The following is a 19576-nucleotide window of genomic DNA, read 5'->3' on the forward strand; positions in this document are numbered from 1 at the left end:
AATGTTTCTTGTAAGATCCTCAGCAATAAGACACAGTAAATTGAAGCTGGAAAGTGATGATCGAATATGCAGAGAGTGGAATATATAATTAACATACTAATAATGCTTAGCCTTTAAAATAAACTGTTTTACAGTTAGTGCAATGTGACTCATACTTTTATTTAAGATAAAGAGACTTGGGCAATCAGATTATCTCAGTAATAAATAAAAACCTTCAGTAGGCACTTTGGTAAATGCATAAAGAACCAGGAAGTCCAAGATAAAACACTCATGTGGAGCACAGAACTTCTAAACTGTACAATAAAAAGTGACCCTAAGTTATTTTTAAAAATTTGTTAGCAATGTTGTTTTGTAGCTGGGATCCTAGTAGAATCCTATATTAAACTGACTCTATTAAGTGATTTGAGGGAAGAATAAGACATAGTACCATAACATTCCTTTTGTTCTTTTACTTGCATCCACTTTAGTTTCCACTTAACAATTCTAATTGTGCTCAATTCCAAGGGCAGGTAGATATATTAGCATCAATTTGGATAAGGATGTGAAACTAGGGTTTATTTAATTTTGAACCCAGGTCAGTAGATACCAAACTTTCATTCACTTTTAGCAAAATGCTCTATATTATTCTCTATAACATTAGACATTTTGTCTCTTATAGAACCTTGACCATTGGTTACTGCATTCAGGGAAAACTCAGAATCACAACATAGACGAGGCTAATATTTTGAACGTGAAACAATTTGCCCCACATCTCCTGAACAGGAGAGACTTTGTTAAGAAGTGTGGGAAAATGTTTGTGTTTCCTCCAAAATGCCATTCAGGAAAACACAACTCTCAAAAACAAGAACGGGGGAAAATTTCCCAGCGCCACCCCAGCAGAGGCAAAGCCTGTGGATCTGGGTGAGGCCCAGCCATGCCAGGAGGTTCTGATGGTCAGGGACACTGTTACAAGGGAATGTGGGTCACATTTTCCTGTCTAGGTTTCCTGGTGAATAATGACAAGTCTCATTAGTTGGTGATGGCTTCCGGGAGAAATGGGTTGAAAGGAGGAAGACTAATGATAGGCCTGGAGGGAGAAAGCTGGGGTTATTTAACGATGTCTGCCAGGGGAAGAGGAGGTAGGCTTGCTGCTGCCCAAGCCATGATAAAGCCATCCAGGTAGATGCAGAAGCTTTTTGTTTTAAAGTTAACAAATTTTTAAGAAGGGAGGCAGGAGAGGAGGAATGCGAGGGAAATGGGGAGAAAAAAAGACAGCTTTCTGGTGGATGTAAATGGGTGAGGTGTAACCTACATGACAAGCCAGTATAACTGAAGTGAAAGAGGATGAGAGAAGAAACTTTAATTTTCATTGTTATGACTTTTTACTAAAGAACAGATAGATGCATTAGCCAGTATTTTTTTTACTAAAAAGTCAAAGACAGATAATCAGTGGTAGATGCAGACTACTTCAAGTTCAAGTTGTTATTTACCACCATAAACACATCAATGAAATACTTTCTCTGAAAATATCAATAATTTTTAAAATTAGAGTCAACATTCAATTTCTCTTCTGCTTAATTGTCTGAGGAGTAGAAGGAAGTTAAAATATGGTACATTTAATAGATACTGTCATCAAGATTGCATCAAATATACTCTTAGTGATAGCCACCTAAAAGCTTGAAAACAATAGAAAGTAGTTTGGAAACAAAATACCACGCAAATTGCTTGACAAAAAATGGCCAAGACGTTCTTATGTGCAAGAATTGATTTTTTTAAATCTGTTTCTTAGCTTAGCTCTGAGCCCTGTTTTTTGCTTTGTGGGTACTGGGGATTGAACCTACAGGCTTTCTACATCTGAGCTATAGCACCAGCCATTTTGTTTGTTTTGTGTTTAAGTATAGTCTGAGTACTTCACTGAGGGTCTTGCTAAGTTGTTGAAGCTAGCCTCAAACCTGTGCTCCTCCTGTCTCAGGCTCCCAAATACTACAAAACTAAATGGAAACTAGGGATGCTCTTGCAATGAGCTGTTTTCTCTTTAATTTTTGGTGATAACTCCTCTCCAGATCTGTCTATCCGGTGATACCACACGGTCTCTCCTGCTCAGCCTAATGCTTACTCCTCATGTCCTCACTTTCCTAACACCACTGCCCACCAATCTTTCTCCCAGACATACTGAATTCTGCACACATTCTGGCTGTGTGGGGAGCAGGATGAGGGCACTGAAGGGCTGTTCTATCATGCGGCTCACATGCTGCACTCCTCCTATTTTAGGGTAAGTCTCGGGTGATCTCACCAAAGCCCTGGGGCTGTGTTTCCAGTGTGGCTCATGCCCCTCTTCCCTTTCTCTAATTCTAGGTTAAAAATAGCACTTCTTAGGAAATGAACAACAACAACAAAAAAATCTCCAGCAGCCACAAGAGAGAGATGTGTGCCTTAGATTAAGTGCAGTAAGAGCTTTCTCAGGGATCTAGTGGGGACAAAATCTCATCCTTGAGCAGAAGAGATTTCAAACAGAAAAGCACCTGGTGGCCACGTACCTGGGGATAGGATATAGTTTTAAATGCCACTAGGCACACTCTCCCAGGTGTCTGTCAGTGTGTGGCTTCAGACAGTAAATGCTTTCAAATGTATAAATAGGACTTCTGATTCCGGGTGAGCACTTTTCAAATATATAGTATATACTGGCAATATACTCTTGGTTAACAGAAACAGCCCTCAGCATCAGCAATCAAGGGCCCTTAGACACAGGATGTGATCGCTCAGAGGAAATGATGGTGAAATTAACATTCTGCAGGAAGACGGATCTTCATTTTTGCTGGGTTAGCTACATTTAGTTGTTTACAACTCTTCTGGCCAACTTCCAAGGTCCAATAAACAGGGACCTCGTTTGTCTTAGCCAGGACTGTGTCTGGTTCCTCATCATCCCCCACCCCACACACAGTCAAAAAAGTGTGGGGAAAATGGGTGTCTATAGGTGGAAAACAGTTGGTAGCTTTGACCATGGCTTGACTAAGCATCTTTGCTTTGTAATACATATCTTAATTCAAAATATGTAGACAATGGTAGGAATGTGAAGGCAAAGAGAAAATTCATAAAAGTGACCAACTTGTGGGACAGTTATGCATTCACACACATGTAAACATAACTAATCCTAGTAAGCAGCCAAACTCAGACACGTTTCTGTTTCTCCTCTTCACACTGCTTTCACCACAGAGGTGGTCCAGTCACCCAGGACAGCACAGAGGGGCTTTCTTCACAGAGCACTATGGCTCTGGGCCTTTGCTTGCTCCCTGAGGACTTTTCTTCGAGAGTGCCTGCTGGTTCTTGGAGAGGATGCAAGACCTTCTGGGCCTTCTCTAAAGTTTTCTACCCTTATGCCTGTGTGATCCTAGAACACACAAACACACACCCCTACATACCTACCTACCTACCACACCCTAGCATCCCCTGAGGGTTTTAAACAAATACCAGCCCCTGGGGCCCACACCCAGAGGCTGAGATTTGACAAGCCTGGATCAACACCCGGACATGAGGATTTTTTCAAGGTCCCCAGGTAGCTTAATGTGCAGATGGGCTTGTGAGAAATGACTCCATGGCACAGGTGCTTCCGCCACTTCCTGTGTCCTATTACACTGGAGAAGAAAAAAAAGGCTTGGTTTTTGTAATAATACCAGTGTCTTTTTGTCTCCTTAGGTTTTTGCTAAATATTGAAAGAAAATACCAAATGTTAAGCAAAATTTCTTCATGTAGAGATATAGTATTTCTAACTTGGTCAAAGATGATGATTATTAAAACTGTCATAAAAAAAGCTAATTCTCATGAATTTCCCTGACAGAACACCATAAATAAACTCAGATTATCTCTATATTTACCCAAATATCATACAGCTAAGATTTATCATCTGGTTTTCAGTTCAGCTCATACATTACTAATCTAAATTCTGAGTAAATCAAATCAGCTCTGTAATTAAAAATATATTTTACATGGTTTAAAATAAAAGAGGTCAGCACAAATTAACATGAGATAATTGTCCACCCTTTTTTACAGCTAGAATGGCTAATTCTTAACACTGTCCAATACAGTTTCCCCGTAGACTCTAAAATGCCACATAAAAACCATTTTCCTTTTTCTAAAAATTAAGCCCTTCCCTTTCTATTATTTTTAATTTGGAAAAGAAAATCTTAAAATGCATGCCTACTACAATTTATTTTCAACTACTGATTTGTATCAATATATCCCAATGTATATGTTCATGTAAAAATAGATGATTTTGATAATTAGTACAAAACAATTAGATCAATTCTTTACTCCGCCCTTGTCGTCATTCCCATTACAAATGTTATAACAAAACATTTGTTAGTGAGGGGGATGATGAGGAACCAGACACTGGCTAAGACTAACGGAGTTAGTTTTAATGCTCTGAATGCCAAAAGCCATGCCAGGGACTATGGAAGACTAGATTCTTTTTCCCCCCATGGTACTAGGAATCGAATCCAGGGGCATTCTACCTTTGAGCTACACATTCATCCCTATTTTATTTTGAAAAAGGGTTTTGGGTTTTGCTAGGTTGAAGAGAATCTCACTACTTCCTGGGGCTGTTCAGGAGCCTGCAACCCTCCTGTCTCAGTCTTCCAAGGACTGGAATTACAGGCATGAGCCACCTCACCCAGCCAAGGCTAGATTCTTGACATCTTATGTCACGTTCACTTTCGTGAGAGCAGAATGACTGTTTTGCTAGTGTTACGCCCACAGCATAGAACTGTGCCTTGCACACGGCAGTCAGGAACTCACGGTGGATTTGCTGAGGGAATGAATCTTGAAATACCTTAATCATCCCAAACATTCCTTCCTAGCAAGTACCCCTGCAAAATTTTCACCTAATTCTCATAAATGAAGAGTTTTAGAGTGGTCTTTACCACAATTCTCTGCTTCTCTTCCAAAATTTTACTTCTTTAAGTGTTCACATAGTAGCAGATTGTCTGAAGGGAACTAGCTAGCATCAATGAGTTTGAAGATTTTTTAACAGTGCTACACTGAGTTGGATGATTTAGACTGAGAATCAACTGGAGCCCCCAGAGATGCTTATCTTGGAGGTTTTCTGCACAGGCGGTAGGAGTAAATGAGATATGTGTCAAGGGTTTGGACGGGTGCCTGTCAAAGAAATCCCAGAGTCTCAAGCTGATGTTGCTATCATTAGCACTATTATTTTAAGGATTGAGTGCAACATTATTATTTTTTTGGGGGGGTGTTACTGGGGGTGAAACCCAGAGTCTTTCTACCTCTGGGCTATACTCCCAGACCTATTTTATATTTATTTGGAAATAGAGTCTCACTAAGTTGCTGAGGACTTCATTAAGTAGCTGAGGCTGGCTTGGAACCTATGCCATCCTCCTGTCTCAGCCTCCCAAGTGCAGGGATTACAAGCATGCGCCACCACGCCCAACTTTTGAGTGCATTATTAAGCTACACATATGTCATGATATACATCCTCCCTCATACAACATACGTGGCATCGGCAAAGAAGTCAAAGGACCTGCCAAAATTCTTGGTTCTGATAAGTGGAAAAGACTTGCCCAAAATACCCATCTTTGATCTTTATGTTACATCCCACTACTCTAAAGCATATACAACTGAGCTCTACAAACACTTCAGACATGTGAACCAACTGAATTCAATTTCACTTCCTAAATTTTATTTTCATCTGAAATGTGAACTATCAAAATCTGCCCACAGCCTATAAGTCAGTTTTCTATTGTTCAAGAAAATATGTCACTTAGTGGTCGTTACCTTGCCTCAGCCCTACCCTCTACTGTGGTCAGTTCTCAGGGCCTGGTCATTTCCACTGAAGACCTAAGGACCACAGGAAAGGTCAGTCTCAAAGTTCTTCTTTCTAGAACTTGTTGACAGCGCCAGTCACGCTCTGTGAGTGGGGCAGCCGGGAATTTTTTTGATGCAGTCACACATTGCTTTATTGGACTGCACCACCATACTGTGGCTTCTGCATCAGACCTTCCACAGGTTCTCCGAATTTGTGGCTCCTAAGACAGTGTGCAAACTTATCTGATCTTTCCAAACTCATGACATGACTTCAAGTTTCAGAAATATAGCCAAAACCCTTACTATCACCAATTACTTTCTTTTAAATAAGCGCTACACATTTCAAACTCCTTCACTCTAAAATTATTTTAAATCATCCTGGAAAAAATGAATGAGTGTTGCTCTGTTCTATAAAAAGTCATTCATTTAAGGTACTGTTGAGGCAAGTGATAAGTATTGAATGAAAATCATTTTACGATTCCTTTATCTGCAGAAATTCAGAATATTGGAAAAACAGTCAAGTAGGATATTATAAAACCTACCATCTCATGGCTATGAGGATCACAGAAACTCACGCTTGTGCGTACAAGGCTACACAGAATATAGTATATGTTCAATAAATGACAAGTACTTCTGCTCCTCAGGGTACCTACAGTCCCCTGGTTTGGACCACACCAGCAGAGGGCGCTCGCAGTGCCGTGAGAGTTGAGCAGCAGCTTTCAGCTCTATTGCCAAAGGCCTTTTCATGTGGTTTTCCTATCAAACCTAATGACTATTATTAAGCAATGTATTTTTCTCACACATCTCACCGAACATGATGGTGATGCTGCTAGATGATGACTGCCATGTAGAGGAATTCAATACCCAGAATAATTCTAGGTACTGAAAAGTATAATACCCAAGTTTTATAGGAGACACAGTACATGAAAATACTAAATATCTGAGACCTATTCCTCTAGCTACTCTCACGACAAATGAGAGTCAAAACACCAAATTCAAAATCAAAATGAGAAAATATTCTTGTAGGATTCACCTTTGGGAAAAAATGAATCTAAAACTGTCATCTCAAGACAGGCATGGTGGCACGGGCTTGTAATCCCAGTGCTTGGGAGGCTGAGACAGGAGGATCACACAGGTTCAAGGCCAGCCTCAGCTACTGAGTGAGGCTCTCAGCAACTTAGTGAGACCCTGTTTCCAAATAAAGTATAAAATAGGTCTGGGAGTATAGTCTGGAGGTAGGAAAGCCCCTGGGTTCCACCCTCAGTATCACACACACACACACAAAAATACCTAACATCTCAGACTGACCAAATAAAATCTGATAATGGATGACTCATGCTCAATTTTTGTGAGAAAGTTCAAATAATCATAGGCTGAAAAAGCCACATGTTTCAGACCTCTATTCTTTTCTTCTTGTTCTCAGGTAAGCAGTGCCATGCTTCAAGATTGACACTTGGTACAGCTGGGCTGATGCCCAGCTGCCACCAGGCTTCAGAACTCACTCTAGAAAACAAGGTCACTCATGTGCACACATGAATGTATTGCTATGAATACCACCATGACAAACAAAACAAAAAAAACAAGGTCACTTGTTAGCTTCATTTCTAGGTCCAGGATCTTTTCTTAGTCCCCAAACCCTTTAAAATCTTACAAAAATGACAAATTTTTTTTATTGTTGGGTGATAAAATTCATAGTGATATATTAAATTTTTCATTGATGCATTGTAATTATACATTACAGTGGAACTCTTTGGGATTTATTAATACATGCACATAACTAGAGCAATGTCCCTGCCCCCTACTATCCTTTCCATGCACTCCTTCCTCCCCTCACTCCCTTCTCTGCCATTTTGGTCTCCCTCTTATTTTCACCAAGTCTTCTTTCCCCCTTTTTTCTCTTTAGCTTCTACATAGGACAGAAAACATACAACCCTAATCTAAGTCTGGCTTATTTCATTTAACATGATATTTTCCAGTTCCATCCATTTTCTTGCTGCAAATGACTTTTTTATGGTTACATCAAACTCAATAAATTATTCAACTCTTAATAACTACAGTAGAAAAATACACTCCAACTGATATAGTAAGTGAGGTTCATTTTAGAGGAGAAAGTGATATTCCAGTTAATATTTACCTTGTGTTTGATAAATACTAAGCACTGTTTTAACATATGTGAGTATATACATTAACTCATTTACTTTTCAGAACATCTCTAGGAAGTATTATTGCTATCATCAGCATCTCAATTGTACAGATGGGGAGCTTTAACAAGGGGAGACTATCTTTCTCAAGGTCACACAACTAACAAGAATCCAAACCCACAGTCAGACCCCACTTTATGCTGCCTTAAAATAACTTGGTATTGAACGCTCGTTCGTTGTTGGTAGGATTACAAAGTTGTGCCACTACTTTGGAAAACAGTATGGAGGATCCTCAGAAGAATGGGAATAACCTACCATATGATCCAGCAATACCACTTCTTGATATCTACTTAAAAGAATGAAAACCAAACTACCAAGCTAATGCATGGATATCTATGTTCATAGCCATACAATTTACAATTGCCAAACTAGACCAGCCAAGATGTCCATCAACAGATGAATAAGATGACAAAACTATGGGAGATATACACAATGGAATTCTACTCAGCCATAAAGAAAATCATTTGTGGGGAAATGGACAGAACTGAAGAATGTTATGCTGAGATTAGTCAGGCACAAAAAGGAAACAATTGGAGCTCTAATATGCAGAAGCTAGTAAGAAAAAGACTCTAGGAGAAACTCCAGGTAAAGAAAGAGAAACCATTGATGAGCAAATATCATGACCTGAGAAGGATGGATGAAGAAGGAAATTTTCTAATGTGCATGATGTACATTCATAAACATATCAAATTTAATCAGTAAGCCAAACATAAGAATGAGGGAAGGGGAGGTAATGAGGTAGGAATTGGGGAAGGGCTAAATGTGTTATATGTGCATGTATGCCTCTACCATCTTATGCACCATTAAGATGTATGACTACAATGCACCAATAAAAAAATAATCCAAGCCAGGCATGGTGGTGCACGCTTCTAATCCCAGCATTTGGGAGGCTGAGACAGGAGGATAACAGGTTCACAGCCAGCCTCAGCTACTTAGCAAGGCCCTCTGCAACTCAGTGAGATCCTGTTTCAAAATGAAGAATAAAAAATAGGGCTGGGGGGTATAGTTTGAGAATACCACTGGGTTCATTTCCCAGTACAAGAAAGAAAGAAAGAAAGAAAGAAAGAAAGAAAGAAAGAAAGAAAGAAAGAAAGAAAGAAAGAAAATAAAGACGAAGAAGGATTTGAAAACCAAGTCTATTTAATCTGGCTACTTCAGAACATATTCATTGTAAATTATAACATTCCATATAATTTATTTGAACAATATTTCCCATTCGTTTTAATTCATGGGGGTGAGCTCTGGACATCAGAACAAACACAGGTATTACTGAGCCGAGTCCTTTGACCTGTGCATCCACTTCTGTGTTCTAGTTTGATATTTTCTGCCAGTCTTAAAAATTTCTGCTTTTAAAGGGCATTTCTAAGTCCCAGTCTCAGGAGTGTCATTCTAGGATTGAGTAGCTATTTTGACTGCCCGGTGGAGTAAGTGAAGCCTTTGCAACCCAAGGTTAACCTAGACCCTTCAGAGGCTAAAAAAATAAAGCAGCAAATCTCAAATGATCCCACTCAAACCCGAAAAATATATCTATGTTTTTTATATTTACTAAGCTCTTATCACACACCTGTCAAAACATATCAGAGCCAGGTGTGGTAGCTCACTGGAATCCAAGTACTTAGGAGGCAGAGACAGGAGGATGGCAGGTTCAAAAACAGCATCAGCAACTTAGCAAGGCTCTCAGCAAACTAGCAAGACCCTGCTTCAAATACAAAATAAAAATGGGGACTGGAGGTGTATCTTGAAAGTAGAATGTCCCTGGGTTAAATCCCCAGTACCACAATATGCACACACGTGCACACACACACACACACACACACACACACACACACACACGTCAGAACTATCTCCACTGCTCAGTTTCACCTCCCCACAAAGCATTCTCATTCAGTTTCTCTTGCTACTGTGTGTATCTGTCATCATGCTTACTACATCATCTGATAACTATCTGTTTACCTGACTCCCTTGTCATCTAGACCCAATTCTTTGAGGCCTTCAATTATATCATATTTAACTTTTTATTTCCAGGTTCATAAGGTTCAACTGTAGCAGTAACTGATAAAGTGCACCGAGTTATCAAAGGACCCAGTTAGAACTGTGGACACGTGCTCTCTTTCTTTACTTCTTAGCTCTTGAGTCTAATTTCACCTTTTAAAGTCGGTCTTGCCAAGGTTACTAACTGATTCTGTCTAAATTCAGTGAAACATAGCCCGGCGTGGTAGCGCACGCTTGTAATCCCAGCATTCAGGAGGCTGAGACCAGAGGATTGCGGTTCACAGACAGCCTCAGCTACTTAGTGAGGCCCTTTTCAACTCAGTGAGACCCTGTTTCAAAATAAAGAATAAAAAATTGGGTAGGGAGTTTAGGTCAGAGGTCAAATGCCTCTGGGTTCCATCCCTAGACCCACAAAATAAATAAATAAATAAATAAATAAATAAATAATAAATTCAATGAAACCATGTAAGTTCTTATCTTGCATGATGTCTTGGCAGCTTTATACTGCCAACCACTCACCTCTTCTCAAATATTCCCATCCTCTGGCTTCCATAAGCCCACATGGACTTGATTTCCCCTGACTCCTTCACAGTCTTTCCCCAGGCTCCTCTGTTCTTCTCCTGTAGTTCTCAACCATGCATGAAACTAGAATCTCCTTGGGACCACTGGAAATGTCTGATGCCCCCCCTAGACCCACTTGCAGAGATCTTCTTAGTTTGAGATGAGGCCACTAGAACTGGTATTCTAAAAGCTCGGCAGAAAACTTTTAGCGGTAGCCAGATTTGAGCAATACAGCTTCATCTATGTCCCAGACTGTAGGAATCCTGAGGGATCTACTCTGATCTATTCACCCTAGAGTGTTCCCAGCTCGAGCTTATTCCCCTCTATGTCTGTCATTTCCACGGGAATCTCTCTCATCTCTGAACTGCCAGTACAGACCCAGCTCCTATCCCCTGCCCAGACCCATAAACCCAACTGATCATTAGGCATCTACCTTTATGATGCACAGGAACCTCAAGCCCATGAAACGCTTTTTTAGCACATAGAACTATTAATTACCAACCCAAGAGTCTAAGTCAGAACCTTCTGTAACAACTTTAGAACTTTTTTTTTTCTCATCTTTCTTTCTTAATATTTACCAAGTACTATTTAACCTGTCTTCCAAATAACCTGTAGAATCTCCATTTTCCTCCATTCCTACTGGCATGGCCTTAGTCTAGGCACCTACTATCTGTAGTCTAAATTATAACAGAATCCATCTATACCTGTCCCACTGCTTTCTTTAGTGTTGATCCATTCCAAAGCATTCGCTAGCCTGAAACTAGAAGAATGTGCCAAACACAAAAATTTGATCATATCACTCTTCTGCTTTAAGCAACATAGATAAACTCATACTAAGTTGCAAGCATGAATTGTGCTTACCTCTCCAAGCTGCTGTTCACTTGACACTCTGCAACCCAACCGCACACACTGATCTTTCAGTTCTTAAAAGAAACCATGCTCTCCAAGATCTGGGGCCGCCACGCACACTCTGCTTAGTCTAGCCCACGTTTCTATCACCTTTTCCTTTGCCCCATGCAGGTCCTCGACTCCTGAAGAAGGCAACAACTTATTCTAACCAAATTAGAACTTATCACTCTTTCCTACAATAACTGAACCTATAGACTGTAAACGTCCAGGGCAAATAACATGTTTATTTGACCAAATGCTGGCTCTTATGTGCCCCTCGATAAAAGACCCCGATGTACAATGAATTTCCATACCTGGCCCCAGAACTATTGTCAAGAGGATATATTTCTTAGTCGTTTGCAATGTTAGTGACAAAGTAAGTTTAAGACAAATATTTGATGCATTTAGAAAGCGACATCTCTTAAATTAGGCAGGGACCTCATTCTTTGGGAGATGAAATTTGGGAAATTAGGGGAACTTCTGTTAACCTGAGGATTAACGAAGCGCTCTGTCTTGATTTTCTGTATAACTCCCCAGCCATGTTCGGAAATGCTTTTTCAAAATGACCCAATTTGCATTAACTCCAGTTTCATAAGCTGTATTTTAAGCACACTGCAAGTAAAAAGTTATGAATAACATTCTTGAAGTTTCAACAGTGAGATGTTTGCCTTATAATATTAAGCTAATCTCCTCCCAATCAAGCAGACGTGAAGGAGAGGTAGCCATTGGTTTAATGATGCAACACTTACTAATTTCACCCCTTCCAAACAGGCGATGGAATATAAGCCAAGAGTTTTACCAAAACAACACAATTTCCAGAAATTCATCAAAGGACCATGGTGACCAACTTGTGATGAACCATCAGTCTTTCCAGTAATAAAAATGAGGCAGAGGCACAGGAAGAGTGCTTAAAAGCTCAGTAACCAGATCACAAGATCAGGAAAAGAAAGTCCAAGTCCTATTTGCGTATCCATAGAAATTGGGAAAACATCTGCTTAAAAGGTAATACTTTTTTATAGAGGGACCTTCTATTTCTCCAGAGCAGAACTGTCCAATAAAAATACAATGCAAGCTTATAATTTTAGAGAAGGTGCATACAAAAGGTAATAGGAAATATGTAAAATAACTTTAGTATGCTCAAAATATTGTATAATTGATATTTTAGATACTTAACATGTATTCAATATCTTAAAACTTAGATAATTTTCATTGATTTTTGCACAAAATCCTTGAAGCATAGTGTGCAACATACATCACTGCAGCCATGTGGCTACTGGTAACTTTGGGAGGGTAGTATAACTAACTTTAGATTAACAGGTAAGTGTGTTTTGATGTCGTTACCGATAACTACAAAGTAATGAAATGTCGGGAGTATCTTTTAAATAACCAAATGAATTCTATTCTTCTTTAGTATAATTTTATCATTTATGTATTTTATCATGTTCTAATTCTCTGAATATTTTAGGCCAAGGATGGAGTAGGCTGAACTATACTATTCGCTATTCACACTGCCCGGATTCAGACCCTCTGTTCAAAGTTTTCTTTAAACAAGTCTCAGTGAGGATGCAGAGCACCAGAGTGGAACAGTAGTAAGTGGACATGTGGAACAGCCATGCCCTTTCAGACACAGCCTCTCCTTGAGCTGGTCCAGGTCTGGCCCACCCCAATGGGACGCTCACCTTCCCTTGGTTATTGAAGGGAAGACAAAGGAGGCAAGAGAAGAGATACCTCTTGGGCAGACAGGGAAGGGAAAGAAGGCTGGCCACGCACAGGGAGACAGGCACCTGAGGTGCCATCCGGGCAACTCTGATGCCACCTCAGAGCTCCAAGGATCTCCCACAGTGAGCACTCCAGATAAACAGGCATTTGCTGCTCAACTCCGATTATGGCTACTGTGACTCTATCATGATGTACAGTAGCATCACCCATGGGCGAGAGTATGCTGGGGAGCTTGTGACCTCCCCTTGAGGAATCTGTTGAATCAGCCATTGGTCCAACATTCTAGAAATGAATGCATCTGAACATTTGAAATGCACAGGAGATGGGCCCCATGTTAAGAGACCCCGAAACTTTAGTTTCTTAATAGCAAGTACAGTTATTTCAAACATAAGAACAACCTTACTGATCTAACAGTCACAACTTAATCTAGTTATTGTATCACTTTTGATGGGCTAACTTTTCATTATGTATCAATGATTATGTTTTAATTTATACATTAAATGTTTTAATGTATATATGTTTTACTTTTGGTTTAGTTTGTTCATTGGTCCTATTTATTAACTTCAACCTGCTTATGACAGATAATTTACATATATAGATTCAAGTAGGAGATAAGAAACTTCTATTTTTAATGTCTTATGCATTAGATATTGTTTTACACATTTTCTTAACATTGCAATCAGCCACATTTGAAATAGCTGAAGCAATCATATATAGAAGATTCTATGTAATGTTGTTTCTACCGTCCATCTCTTGTATGAGGGATGGGAGGGATAGTGGGGCACCTCTGAGTCACATTCCCAGCCCTATTTATTTTAAAGCAGGCTCCAAGTTGTTGAAAGCCACACTAAATTGCTGAACTTAAGTTTCACCTTGCCCAACTTCTCCCTTTTCTCTCTTGCATATTATTTTCAGTGTTTTCCTCTATGCCATAGTATCAGTTTCTCATAGATTTAAGTTACTTCTGGATTTGGTCCTGCCAGGTTGCTGAGAGTATCACTAACTTGCTGAAGCTGATCTCAAAATCGCAATCTTCCTGTTTCAGCCTCTCAAGTCCTGGGAAGACAGGTGTGTGCCACCATGCCTGACTAGTAAGTAACCCCCGCTTTTTTTTTTTAATGGTGCATTGTAGTCATACATCTTAATGGGATACAAGATGGTAGAGCCATACATGCACACACCATTCATTTAGCCCTTCCCCAGTCCACAATTCCCTCACCCTAAAATTGTGAACAATCTTATTTTACTCACCAATCTAATACATGACAAGCTTTCACCTTGCTTTTATTAATCCCTCCAATAAATCTTCATTTATGCTACACATTTACCATTTTACATTTCTCTGAGGTTATTTCTATCATCATCCCCTACACTCCACATGCTCAGTGGATTCAGTTTTTCCTGTGAGAGCCACTGTTAAAATTTATACTACTTTGGCATGATCTTTCCAGTTAAACAGAACTTTCAGAAATAGATTCATTGCCCTTCCAGACAAGAAGATGCTAAATACCAGTAGTTATGTCAAGGATCCAGAAACTATCGCAGAACAACAGAAAAAAATATTGTTCCCTCCTCAGACTTGTCAAGATCCTCTGGCAGATCAAGACTTTCTGCTTCACTCCCTAATTCTTGATCCCCCAACTCCCTCATGCAGTGAAAATTCTGCTTTGCAAAATCATTCTAAGTGTACAGGCCTGTGAATGTCTCACTCAACTCTTACCTGCCCTTTGGGGTGGAGGAAACTTAGGCTGGGTTTATTCTACATACGACAACCAGCACCCAGACTTTTATGGGTACTCTCAAAGTTAAAAGAATTCCATTTTGTTACTGCACTATTTGAACCCACCTGAATAAAGAAAAACAGCTACACAGTACAATGTTTGAGAAAGTGTTGTGTGTACTGTGCATCACTCTGAACTACATTATGAAGTGAAATTACAATGCACGAATCTAATTACATATATGCATACATATATACAAATATAGATGCAATATATCTATATTTGTGTATATATACATAATATATACAAAATAAAGATACAATAACTAGGTATGTTCAAATGTCCATTTATAGCAAAGATAAATTTCATAAGAATATCAGTTATAACCATTTATTCACACTTACAGATGGGTCATGACTCATTATGCGAACATTCTGGACCCTTCATTTGATTTTATTTGCACTGAAGATTCACAAATGAAATGAAAAGACTTATTAGACTTTGTACCCAAGCAGACCCAACTTCAGCTTGGGGTTTCACCACCCACTCTCTATATGGGAGCTTTAGGAAAAGTACTCAACTTCTGAATCTGAGCCCTCATATGTAAAGTAGAAGCAATATCAACCATAACCCAGGGTTGCTGAGGGGGGAAGAAAACAACTGCAACAGTGCCTAACAGTGTTTGGAACAAGATATGTCTAAAATTATTAAGTTCCCCTTTCTTCCTCCATGTGCCTGTATGCAGCAAATTTGCTTTTGGCTTTTGAAACATGAAACTTTGCCCCCTCCCTCATCAGCACACATTTTTCAAGTTGTCACAAACCTAAAAGGCATTTTAAAATGACTGGAAACATAAGAAAGATTCACTAACAGGGTTAGAAGAAAATAATTAATGTTAAACATGTTAGCTATGTTAATGATGCGGATGCAAAAGCCCTTAGATTAAGTGAACGGGTATGGTATTAATTCCAAATACTATTCTTGATCAACTTCTTAGCCTGTTCTTTAAAAAAAGGTGATAGGTCACAGGTGGAAATGGAGTTCTCAAGTCTTGGCTTAGCTGGATCCTGTCCTTAATGTGCTCAAAGACTAAAACGTGCCTTACACACAAAGAGAGAAAAGTGGAGACACGTTACCAAGACTTTCCCCAGCAAAGTTTTGTCAGTATTGCAAGCACTGTCATAAGGAGACAAGGATAGTGAAAGAGACCGCTTTTATACTAAAGACAAGACGGTGTGGAGTTAGCCAGAACAGCCACTATCACTTTTGCCAGGGTTTGTCCTCTGGTGGAATTCATCAGAGGAGAAGCTCACAAACTCAATCGTTTTGGACCCAACTCACCCAGCTGGAGCTGTTCGCAGACCTGGTCGGGATTCTTTCCGATCCGGCATCTGTAAATGGCCCCAGGCTTGACCACAGACGCATTGGCGAGCCAGTTGGCGGTGGGCGCCCCCACCACGAGCCTAAGGCGAGAAGGGAGCACGTGCGCTGGGTGTGCGCGGGCCACACTCGCGGGCCACACTCGCCGGCCTCCCGGGCGCGCAGCTCCGGGGCAGCTCGGGCCCCCGCCCACCCTGGCCCGCAGCTGGGGGCGGACGGCCGAGCGCCCAGAGGTAAGCTGCTCCGCAGAGAGAGCTCCAGCGAGCTGGCTGCAATCGCCCTTCCCTCCCTCCCTCCTCCTCCCGGGGGAGGCGAGTTTGCACGGGTCAGGGCATCCCGCGGGGCGCCGCGGACCCCACGCACTCACCATCGGTGCGCCCCGTGGCTGTGCAGCAGCACGGAGTAGCCAAACAGCGTGCCGGGGGCGCCCTGGTAAAGCAGCGCGCTCTCGGTGTCCACGTTGTAGGGGTGCCCACTGGGGACCCGAAGGCACAGCAGCAGCAGCACCGCTTCCCGGACGGGGGGCCCGCGGGGGCCGGGGCTGCGCCTCGCTTCCGCAGCCATGCGCCCTCGGCCGGGGACATTCACCGCCAAAAGGCCACTGTGCCCAAGTTGCAGGGATGCGACGGCTGGCGGGGCGAAGCGCGCCGGGGAGAGGAGCCCCGGGAGAGGAGCCCGGGCTCAGCGCCGGCCAGCTCAGGAGAGGCCCCAGAAGAGGGAGGGGAGCGGGCGGGGCGGGGTGGTGGGCGAAGGGGATGCCGCGCCCCGGCGCCCGGTGCTCGTCTCTGCGGCCTGGAGGAGCAGGGCTGCTCGGCCGGGGCGCTGGGTGGGGTCCTGGGCGTGGTGAGCAGCCGCCGGGTCGGCTCTGGTCCCCCCGCGCGCAGCTGTAGGGGGCGCTGGGGGACCTCGGCGGCGCGGGACGCGCGACTGGCCCCGGCCAGCCTAGGGAGCCCCTAGGCCGGCCCCAAACCCGGGACGTCCGCGGGGAACCGTCCTCATTTTTCTGAGATTAAGTACTACACTGGCCCTTCCTCAGCAACCCCTAGACAGATCGCCCAGTAAACCACAAAATAAAAATACAACTACACAAACCGAACTCCCCGAGGGCGCTCAAGGGTGACAAAGACGTTGTGGCTATTGTCTTCAAACTCGCAGCTCTGCACCCTTCTCTGCCCATTTCCTTCCTCCTCACACTTCCTCTTAAGCCCCACCGCGCGCGTGAGCAGGAGAAGCAGCCTGCAGGCTAAATGACGGGCTGGAGCCTGGCTGACCCGGAGAGAGGCCGGGATGAGGACGCCTTCTGCACTTGCCTCACTTTAACAGATCCCTCCTGCCTCGTGATCCCTTTCCACAAACCACCCCGTTGCCCTGGGACACACCTGCCTTCAGGTGTAGATTCCGCCTGAGGCCAAGCTTTATGGAGTCTCTGAAATTGTATTGGAGACCCACAAGGCCACACACCTGTGCGGGATGGACCTCATCCTAATGCAATCCATCTGGGCCCTGAGCGTCTTCCTCTAGCAACCATAGACATAGATGATTATTTTTTTCAAAAAAATATATATATTGCTGAACTGGGGATGGAACCCAGGGGCATTCTACCTCCGAGCCTCACCTCCACCCTATTTTTTTTATTATTTACTTTGAAACAGGGTCTTGCTGAGTTGCAAGGGGCCTCACTAAGTAGCTGAGGCTGTGAGCTAACCTTGATCCTCCTGTCTCAGCCTCCCTCCTGAATGCTGGGATTACAAGCTTGCACCACCAGCCTGGCTCATGGATGTTTATTTAGACTGGTATTGGCAGCAGAGGCAGGTCCCATTTTTCATTGTTGCTACATGAAAAATAAAGGAAAAAATAAGACTTCATCAAAGGGTATGCCTCTATGAGTAAAATCATACTGAAAGAGTGACACAATTGCGTAGACACAATTTAAGGGCTTACTGGATTCAGCACCTTTCGCCCGACACTTGGCCAGGACACCACCGTGAATGAGGCAGGATGGTCCTTTAGGATTTTCAGAAAGACAAACTTTTACTAGCTAAAGTTAAGGTATGTTAGGGACACTTAAAGAGAGTTTTCCAAGATAAGGACAGTTGAGTCCAGCTGAGAAGTTTGGGAGAGTTGTGAGGGAGGACTCCTGTAAGCAGAATGGAGGAACCAGAAGAAGTTAGAAAGCGCACACGGGTTGGTGTGATAGGAGGCTGGACAGGGAGCATCCACATCCTGAACTCAGGAAGGCAGGAGGACTCTTCAACTCTGTGTTGGGGTTGATGGGAAGTCGTTGAAGTTGTCTTGGTCAGCTATGGGTTTCAGAAGTGTGACAGTAAAACTGAATACTAGGGCAGCTGGGGTTGCTTAGGGAGACTGATTCAAAATTAAGAACAACAGAAAGAAGCTGGGGATGGCTCAGTGGTAAAGCACTTGCCTAGCATGCACGAGGCCCTGGGTTCACTCCACAGTATGGGGTATGAGGGGGAGACTGATGCAGAAAACCTAGTTTTGGAGCCCTCTTCAGTAATTAGTGGAAAAAGAGGATGATGGCTTGCTTACACTGAAAAGAGGGGGAAAATAGATTCCAGAGGTATCTGAGAGAATTCAACAGTACCTGGGAACAATGTTAATTAATATGGATGTAAAAAACTTTGGACTTAGAAACTGGGTGTGGTACTACCATTCATAAAGAAAAATAAAATACTGAAGAAATGACCTTATGTATACATAGGCATGCACACAATTGGGGGCACTGAGGAGTTAAATTTTAGATATGTGGAGTTTGAGATGCTTGTGGAGTGTTAGGATATTCTGGCCAAACCTATCCTAATCATCAGACAAAACAAGAGGAATATTCTCTCTCCATCTCTCTCTCTCTCTCTCTCTCTCTCTCTCTCTCTCTCTCTCTCTCTCTCATCATTTGCAACAAAACAGACTGCCAATAGTGGTATGTGATAAATCTATTATAAAAATAAAGTGGAGTGGCTTCCAGAAAGGTAGCAATCAGAACTCATGGTGAATGGTCCTGCTCTGTCCTCTTCTTTTCAGTAGTGCAATATTTTTCTCTGAGTTGATTTATGTGCCGATTTCAACCTAATTCTACATGTAGGTCATGCTCTCATTATTCTGAAATAAGTAAGCCTTGTAGTTTGCAGCCACAAAATCTACAGTTGAGGCATAGGAAGCGGGAATAATGAAGCCACTCCCAAACTCTCCAAACCCTGGCTAAACCAAAGATGCTGATTTGAACACCCACCTCTTCCTTTCTCCTCCTTCCCCAAATAAACTCACTTGACACAATTCTCGTAGAACATGGCTAAGGTGAGT

At 42.1% G+C, this 19576-nt stretch overlaps 1 protein-coding gene across 2 annotated transcripts in view; it reads right to left on the reverse strand.

Moving 5' to 3' along the window:
* The window catches only part of ITGA4 (integrin subunit alpha 4), a gene marked incomplete at both ends in the record, with an annotated part of 85378 nt that extends 68556 nt beyond the window's left edge, over positions 1–16822 (reverse strand). For both annotated transcript variants that reach the window (XM_080689783.1, XM_080689782.1), the window contains 2 exons: positions 16220–16341; positions 16626–16822. In XM_080689783.1, coding sequence (XP_080545909.1) covers positions 16220–16341; positions 16626–16822 — 319 coding nt within the window. The remainder of the gene's footprint in view (positions 1–16219; positions 16342–16625) is intronic.
* Between the last annotated feature and the right edge of the window lie 2754 nt (positions 16823–19576).

Source organism: Muscardinus avellanarius, assembly GCF_963383645.1.
Source record: "Muscardinus avellanarius genome assembly, chromosome: 2".
NCBI lineage: Eukaryota > Metazoa > Chordata > Mammalia > Rodentia > Gliridae > Muscardinus > Muscardinus avellanarius.